The 9374-nt window shown below is 47.4% G+C and overlaps 1 protein-coding gene across 1 annotated transcript in view; it reads right to left on the reverse strand.

Annotated features, from left to right (window-relative positions):
• LOC119407257 (complement C3-like) overlaps window positions 1–4708 on the reverse strand; it is a 67385-nt gene extending 62677 nt beyond the window's left edge. The window contains exons 1-3 of the mRNA XM_049420022.1: window positions 4513–4708; window positions 3354–3517; window positions 1742–1942 (exon numbers count right to left, since the gene is read on the reverse strand). Of these exons, the coding sequence (XP_049275979.1) occupies window positions 1742–1942; window positions 3354–3517; window positions 4513–4589 (442 nt within the window). The 5' untranslated portion in view covers window positions 4590–4708. The remainder of the gene's footprint in view (window positions 1–1741; window positions 1943–3353; window positions 3518–4512) is intronic.
• Between the last annotated feature and the right edge of the window lie 4666 nt (window positions 4709–9374).

The raw sequence follows: 9374 nt of genomic DNA on the forward strand, positions 1-9374 counted from the left end.
GAAAGATGTGCATGACGAACAAGAGATAGATAGATAGATAGATAGATAGATAGATAGATAGATAGATAGATAGATAGATAGATAGATAGATAGATAGATAGATAGATAGATAGATAGATAGATAGATAGATAGATAGATAGATAGATAGATAGATAGATAGATAGATAGATAGATAGATAGATAGATAGATAGATAGATAGATAGATAGATAGATAGATAGATAGATAGATATTGGATTGAAAGGCTAAGGAATGCACGTACAGTGGGAATGGAAAGAAACGCGAACATGTGGCATCTACATTCTCTGCTGTTTCGCGTTTATTTTCAAGCAGCTGTAGCCTCGATTGGGATACAAAACCACTAGAGTCATCCATAATACAATCAAGAACCATCTAGCACCTTTTTATTGCCATCAAGGTCAGACAGCGATGAAAACAGAGCGCCGCGCCGTTCGCGTTTCTTTCCATCCTCCCTGTACTTTCGTTTCCAGCGCGTACAGTTCATTTGATATCGGCGTAGTTTTGACTCGAAAACTTACGTCAGAGCCAACATTACCTTTAGCGACCAAATATGCAGCAACGTGACGTAGTTATCACGAGGAATTATTCATATCACTCGTTATATTTAAAAAAAAACGATGTCGCGTTTCAATCCATGAGCATTGTACGTCAAAACAAACATCTTAACGCTTCGGCTGGTCGTACAGCCTTCGTCAGAATCCATACTTGCGTACGAGCAACAACGGTATCTGTACCGCCAACTGTGAGTGGCACATTATCAGGGGGACGTGTTGGGTAGTTTGTTTGCATGTTCGTTAAAGTGCGCTACAGTTACAAGGTACACATAGTTTAGAGAACACGCACGGAACGAGCTCGACACCACAAGCGCACACTGTGGTGTCGTTCTCGAGTGGCACATTGCCAACGGGGAAGCATTGCACGTAAACGAGTATGTTCACTGATTCTTTAGCGGCTATTCAGGAACTCAAGGAAAGTTCATAAGGTGATGGAAATCTGCGAGGCGATACATAAGATGAACCGTAATACAGCCACTTGCATCAGGGTACACTGGATTTAAGGCCATGCTGCGAGCCCTCAGAATACTGCTGCTGACCAGGAGGCACGCTGCCCTCCTAATACAGAAATTACATCCATTCCCTTTCCACCTCAACCCTTCAATTCACTCCGAGCCCGTAAAGATTTTCTCTGAAAGTATACACGCGCTCTGATTCCACCATGTGTCTGCTTCCCCCCCCCCCCCCCCGTTCAACTAACTAGAGCAGAGGAAGTCATGCTTAGGAGGCTTCGGGCAGGGGTGGCCCTTACACCGGCTGTCATTTCAACGTGGAACTGGTCGCATTTACCGCTGGTTGCTACGTGTCCGTAACGAGGAGCTTTGGTCCGTATTCCGTACTGCCCTATCACAGTGGTGCAAGCAGATGCATACCATGCCAAGGATAACAGATGCATACCATGCCAAAGATACATGCCAAGGATAACAGTCGGAACGCTCCCGTCACCTCCTGCAAGCCGGGCTTTGCTACAGTGACTCGACCAGCTATGACCACTGAATACATTATAGGAGATTCCACAAAATTCTGCTTCACTTCATACACAACAGCGGTCTTACGGCACACATCTAAGGCACATATACGCACAAAATATTATGCCTTAATAGGCAAGCCTCTATCGCAATAAAAAAATAAAAGCATTGCACTTAAGCGAGTAGATGCGTAGTTACCGTGCTGCTCTTGGCTGTAGACGGGCTTGTCCGTCTGGACAAACAGGTACCCCGAACTCGGCTTCAGCAGCAAAACCGCCGTCTTGTTGAACTCGCCGCTGCAGTGGACTCTCAGGGAAACGAACATCGAGCGGTTCGATTGCAGGTCTTCGCTGGCGAACTTCGTCTCGTCCAGCTTCATGCGCACCAGCTTTTCCTCACCTGTTGCGTTGAAGAAGCAAGCATTGGCGTCTAAAGCTTGTTGATTATTATTGTATATGTTCACGCGAGAGCAATACTTGAACAAAGTGGAGGGCGACTTGCACGAAGACAGGAGACACAGACGAGAACCGTCTGTCCCCCTGGCCTCCGAGATTAGCTCCGGCAACGCGCCGTTGCTCAGGCCGTGGCCTCCGAGATGTCTATCTTGCTTCCACCTGCGGCCACGCGCTCCCACTATCGCGTTTCAATCTGTGAGTACAATACTTCTAAGACTGAGCAAGCTATATTCTAGCGTTGCTTGTCCCCGCACGAATACGCCAGCGAACGCTGCTCTTCGTTTCGATAAAACGGACGTCTGTGATGTAACGTGAGTGTCGTCGTTACGCCAGACAGTGAGCTATTTAGGCGCCATTTGTAGTCAACGTGCCTGGCAAGCCACCGATATGCACACAACTACTCAAATTACGCGAAGACGTAAATCCGCCTCGTGAGACTTCGCTCAAAGTGCGCCATAAGCCGCTACTCCACTACTCCTTCGCATGAAATAGACTCCCACAGGGCGTGGGATCTGCCGCAATTTTTTCGCGCGACTCGCAGTTTCTGATATTGCATTACGATCTTTTTGGTGAAGTATGACTGTTCAGCTTATTAAGTTTCTAAACTTTCTAATAAACCTTCAGTTGCCAGTCCAGTCCTGCGTTTTGTGCCACGTAATGCCTTCTGTAAAAACTGTGCGAAAAACGTGGACAAAGGGAGAAACGGTTTTTACAGAATGCATTACCAACTCGCCCAACAGTCTCTTCTTCTAAGTAATGCCTTCGTTTCCGTCCTAATAGTTGATGCTGCCGAATCAACCATGCGTCCCTGTTAAACATGGGACAGTTAGACATTATGAACTTTTGAGTGTGTGCAAGCTCGCACACTGCAAAGGAAAACACCTCATTAGCATTCGCGTGCACATAGAAGCATAAGTTTGGAAGGAAATGACGTAGACCAATGTCTGTTATTGTAGGAAACTCTATGAATGTCTGTATACACAAAATCGGATCTCGAAGGTTGTGCTCTCGCTTGCTGCATGTGCCGAAATCCATCCGTGAGCCGGGAAGGTGTCGCGGGCGCCATGTTTTTGACACCAACTATTTATTGCTCGTGCTACATAAATGCATATCAACCGCTGTTTTTCAAGAGTTCACGCTTACCCTTCACGCTTACTCTTCAGAACGCGTACACTTTAGAACACTCATGCTTCAAAACGCCTGCGTTTTACAACACTCATGCTTCAAAACGCCTACTTTACAGAACGGCTACGTTTCAGAGCTCCTATGTTTCAGAACGTTTACGCCTCAGAACGCCTGCGCATTAGAACGCTTACGCTTCACTCTTACGCTTCACGTTTACAGTTTACGCTTACCGCCTCCCAGAAGAAATGACTCCGCAAAGAGAAGGCGCGCTTCAGCGGGGTAGTCGGTGGCTCGCAGGGTGACATTCTTGGGTGCGTTTCCCCTGTTTCTGACCAGCACCGTTTCTTGGGCGCCCAGCCTGACGAGACTGGGAGCAGTAACAATGCACCCTTCACTGCAAAAATAAAATATTTGTTAGTGCGAACAACATTTGCTGGTACGGAAAACGTTCTCGGATCGTGGTACACTTAACACGGAGTGGTAATACTGCAGCGTAAACGGTAAGGTATGATTGTCACTGTTAAAGACGTTCCTATCCCTATCCCTATCCAAAAACGTTTCAGCTGCGATAGTTGTTCTACGCGTATACGGTTATAATAATAATAGTAAGTGCTGGGGTTTTACACCCCAAAACCACGATATGATTATGAGGGACATCGTAGTCGAGGGCTCTGGAAATTTCGACCGCCTGGGGTTCTTTAATGTGCACTTAAATCTGAGTACACGGGCCTCTAGCATCTTGGCCTCCACCGAAAATGCGGCCTGCATTATCCTGGTGAAATGAATACAGTGACTGATACAGATCTTGCAGACTAAGAAAGCTACGTGCCGACCACGACGGTACGGTACTTCCATACCGCAATTTAAACCGACACTGCTACAACACCATAATAGAGTGTTTCAGCAGTGCCGGTTTACCGCGCGGGTAAAGACAGGTATACCGTATCATTGTGACGGGCACGTAGCTTTCTTTGAAACGTTTTAGTCAAGCGAGAAGCTCATAGCATACAGTCACGTGGTGAGATAAAAAGAAGTGGCTCATGGAATTCTGGCAGACTAAGAAAGCTACATACCGATCACGACGGTACGGTATTTCCTCACTAACCGTTCTGTTAAACCGGCATTGTTAAGACACCCTAACAATATCGTAACGTAAACGGTACACGGTACCGGAGTGCTTTGGTTTGTGCAAGTTGGTGCGACATCTGCGAAGTTAAACAGCGCGGAAGATGAGGACACAAGGAAATACACACAGGACATGTGCACACAGGTCAGCACTGGTCCTCTGTGGGCGCGTTTTCTTGCGTCCTCGTCTTTCGTGCTGTTTAACTTTGCAGGTACGTCATTGTACTGTCACCGCATGTTCGAAGCAACGGAACGAGCACTCACGTAAGCCTGTCCAGTAAGTAGAAGAAGGCGCAGCAGAGCCACAGCGAAGCACCAAATCCACGCCACGTGGCAATCATCTTTCAGACCACGAATACCGGCTTTTCTTCTTGCGGTGCGAGACCAATAAGTCATGTGTGTAGTACGGCAGCTGTCGTCCGTGCAAGCCTCGCCTCTGTAGATTCTTCACGGCTCGCCCGCTGGCCGCTGTCTTTCGTTTGCTATCTCGCAGACGTCTTCATTTTGTTTTGTTTATATGTTTTTTTACCCGCTTAGTATATACTATCTGGCTGTCGCTTGCCGCCGTCTCCGTGCTCGTGTAAGCCGAGACAAGCTTGCGGCATCGTCTTTTGGGACACCATAAGTTCCGCCTTCGTTTCGAAGCCGACATAGCGACCATTTCGCTACCTCACGGTGAAAGAATGCGGTGCAAGCAGGGTGCAATTCCACTACGTGGATCGTTAAAGAAACGGCAGAGCATATGACTTCGCGACCGTGCTGCCGATATCACATTTCGCGCCGGCGAAATAAAAGTTTTGGCTGTCTCTGTTCTGGCATATATTTTCGCGCGGGAACGAATGTTATAGAAGTGGACGAGCTAATAGATATTATCGTTCAATATGTTAAACGGGATAGAAAAGCCTTCTGGAATCGCTCACTTTACTCGTTTTTCGTGTTCCCGCTTTTCGGTGGCTTTTGTGCGCTCGCTCGCGAGTGTTGTGTCCGTTTATATTGTGGGGTTTCGTGGCTGCGGCTGGCCCAGAAACCCCTCAGGGACGAGACCAAGACAGACCAGGAACCATCTTTAACTATTCCTAGCCTCGGCCGCAACTGCGCGCTGCCAGTGGCTGCTGACCCCGTGACGCGAGCGCACACGTGATCATCGTTCTCTTCTATGAGCGCTCGCAGCCGCCGAGCGCTCACATAGTGTGAAGCTGCAATTTGAAGCTCACCAGCTTAATTGACTCCTCCTCCTCCAGTTCTAAGGGGGTGGGGCGTCTGCAAGATTTGTGTACGGTATTGCAGACGAGCAAGGGAGCACGTAATATAATAACAATTGTCGGGGTCTTACGTCCCATAATAATAATATCTGGGGGTCTTACGTTCCAAAACCACGATATGATTATGAAAGACGCCGTAGTGCAGGTCTCCGGAAAATTCGGCCACCTGGGGTTTTTAAATGTACACCTAAATCTAAGTGCACGGGCCTCTAGCACTTAGCCTCCACCGAAATGCGACTGCCACGGCCGGGATCAAACGCGCGACCTTCGGGTCAGCAGCCGAGCCTTCATAGCCACTGCTCCACTGCGGCGGACGGTTTTACGTCTCAAAACTACGATATCGTTATGAAAGACGTCGTAGTGGTGGGCTCAGGAAATTTCGACCACCTGGGGATCTGTAACGTGCCCCCAAAATCTAAGCACACGGGTCTGTAGCCTCCATCGAAATGTGGCCGGGATTCGATCCCGCGGCCTTTGGGTCAGCGGTCAACCACCATAAAAGTAATGGAGCACAGGACAGCGCTCTGCGCTGTGCTCCCTCACTCGTCCTACGTTGCCCCGTTTTATATTGTTAAGGAAAGCAGTTACCTACATGGCGAAAACATGTCCTCTTGGTGAAACTTTGCGACCTCCTACATTCTTTGTTCGACAATGTCTCATCAATTCAAGGCCTCAATATACTGTGCGAACTTTTCTACTCTTTTATTTACCACACAAGGGAGCCACACAAGAGTCATTCTTTTTGACGTAAACAGAAGACAAGACTGTATCTTTACATTTAGCTTGCACATTTAATTGGGTTGCCTATGGATGCTTGTGCACTCTCGCCCAGATTATAGGTTCTGATGTGTGAAGTGTTCCTTGGCCTCAGGTACGACACTTTTTTTTGTTGTTCATATGCGGCCGCGTTCCCTAGCTTTTCATTACAAAAGCTCAAGCTATGTGCATGATGCTGGGATTAAGTCAGCGTACTCAGCTTGACCTCGGCTTGCGCAGGACAGGGTGTATTGGAAACCACTGGAAGAAGCCTTCGTCCTGCATTAGACGTAAGACAGGCTGATGATGGTGATGAGTGGGCAAACCTTAAAACTTGCTGCTCTATCTATTAGCACCAGGAAGCCTACTATGCCGCACAAGCTACAGACACGTGTATATAGCGCACGCTTCTCTTGTACCAGCGCCAACTACAAGCCGGTGACAGCCCCATAACTTTAATATGGACTTCTCCCATAGTCAGCGACAACTTAAAGACTACGGTGACATGGGTACCATTGTCCAGTTCGGATTGAACTTGCGTGGTTACGCCAGCCAATTACGTTCTCTCATTACTGTGAGGTCAAGAACATTTGCGTATCTGTATGGCGGGTACAACACACAGATCTATAGTTTAGTTTCGTCGCTGGTTTCGGGATGAAACTTGAACGTCGTTGCAAATCTCCATGACATCCCGGTATCGGTGTTCAATCAGAGATAATACCTTAGCTGACGCTTTGGAAAACTTGCTGTGAACCTGTACAGGATAACATTCAAGCCGTCTTCTCTATCTCCTTGCAACAGGCCTCAGCCTGGTTGACCACCCGACCTCGACCGCTGGATTCACGGACCGTTCCACCGTTCACTATTAGACTTCATACGTGAATCGAATTTGCATGCGTATTTTTGACACCGCGTATTACTATGCTTAGGGGCAGATTTCGAAATCAAAAACAAGAAAATTAAGGCAGCTTCGCGCTAGTGGTGCCAAGCCTGAAGGGAGTGCAGAACTGGGCAGCCTTCTTTGTTTCTCTTCGGTTTTGTTTTTCTTTCCTCCTCCCTTTCTTTCTTTTTCTCTTTTCCAGTTTTTTCTGTCTTTTTTTTCTCTCTCTATTTCTATTTATTTCTATTTGTCTTCCTATTTTTCCCTTTCTTTCTCTTTCTATTTCACGCTTGCTTCATCTTTTTTTCTATTTTTATACGTGGTTTTGCCTGCGTCACGCCAAGCGACGACAGCATACGACAGCATAGGACAGCCCGGGCCCCTAAAGTGCTCCGCACTCGATATCATCATCAAGGCGTTTGAAGAACAAGAGGAAGAAGTCTTCTTGGCGCAAGAGAAGACGTTCGGTACCACATTAATTTCATTATCCTAATTTCTAGTTAGGATGAGAAGTCTGGGCTGAATGTAGAAATAATTATTGCACTAGTTCTTTTTATGATTGCTTGTCTTTTGTGTTAACTCAGTAGTTATAACTTTAAATCTTCATATCTACAATTCTTGGCCAATCCCCCAGTGTGGGTATGAGCCATGTGTAGAGGATCATCATCATCATCATCATCATCATCAGCGAGCGCGCACTCAATATGCTACAGATGGCTATGCTATACGTGGTTCTGCCAGCGTTACGCCAAGCTACATGAGACGACGACAGCATACGACAGCATACGACAGCCCGGGCCCCTAAAGTGGTCCGCACTTAAAAGCTGACAGCGGACTAAACCTAGACGGCTCTTACAGATGTGAAGGGCAGGTTCACCGCTGTTGTTTGGATGGCACTGAATGCTGAGTTTATTATCAAGTGTCGTGTTTTGAGACGAATGTTTTGCACGCCACGTTCCACAGGATAAAGCGCGCGCACGCGCCGTTTTCTATTACAGGTCACAGCTGCGGAAATGGAACGCGCGAATGATTGCCAACCGTACTCACTCTCCTCAGAATACGTGAAGCCGCATTTCAGCAAGTTACTTATTCATAATTGAGAGCGCACCAGTTTTTCCCGCCTACGCCCGGATGCTTAAATCACGCAGAGACATTGCACCTCTTCGTAAGAGCGGACCCAGCGGAGTCTGCAGCCCACCCCAACGCCAGAAACATTAAGCTGCCATGTTTAGTCACAGCGTTCGTCACACCAAGTACAGCACGATCACGGAGGACGTGGCTTAGTTCAACGTAGCACAACACTCAGGGTGCTGTACAGCTAACTCGGCAGTGCACGTGCGCGACATTTCGTTATATAGTACAGCAGCCACTTCGTGGCCGTTACGTCTTGTAACGCCAACGTGTTATCAACCATAGCAGCTAAAGCGTTCCGTGCCCCGTTTTACCACCACGAAGGAGGACGTAACCAGATGGGAAAGGTAAGCGACATGCATTTGAAAAAAACTCACAGAGTCCCTTATGCATTTAAGACGACTCCAAGGCGAAATTCATCTTCTTCTCAATCGATGTACTCATCCTGCCCCGTGACCCTCCGAAAAGCTTTGCGCACCTAGAGTGGTTTTGCATTGCCTCCGTGATCTGCCCACTTTTGACCAAGCTACGATGTCATGTGATGACGGCATCATGTGACGATCGCGTCACGTCAAGTGAGGTCACGCCAAAATTTGTGACAGCATCATGACGTCACAAATTTTGATCTGTGACGTCATGAGACGTCATATCGTGACGTCTTCACATGATTTCATCATGTGATATGTGACGTCATGAGACGTCATATCGTGACGTCATCACATGATTTCATCGTCATGTCGTGACGTCATCACATTTTTTTTGCATCACGTCCCTGACGCCGCGGAACGCTGACGCCGACTGTCAAATTTCGCGTTTGATGAGGCATTGAAGGCTTTCGCCTTACAAAAAAAAAAAAGAGCACGTTATACACGTGGGCTCCATGTAGCAATGCTTTATTAGATCGATTGTACAAGTGCTGAGGAGATTCTAAAAGAAAAGATATGCTACTGTGTCTTCGGCACTTTCATCTGAGACACCGAAGCGAGTAGTGATGAGAGTTCTGGCATAGAACGTTGGGGGAGCCAACGTTTCTACAAGGCTAGATAGAAGGCAGTGAGATTACCAAGTACTTGAGGCCACCAGCTGCGCTGTGCTAC

This window comes from Rhipicephalus sanguineus, chromosome 10 (assembly GCF_013339695.2).
Source record: "Rhipicephalus sanguineus isolate Rsan-2018 chromosome 10, BIME_Rsan_1.4, whole genome shotgun sequence".
Taxonomy (NCBI): domain Eukaryota; kingdom Metazoa; phylum Arthropoda; class Arachnida; order Ixodida; family Ixodidae; genus Rhipicephalus; species Rhipicephalus sanguineus.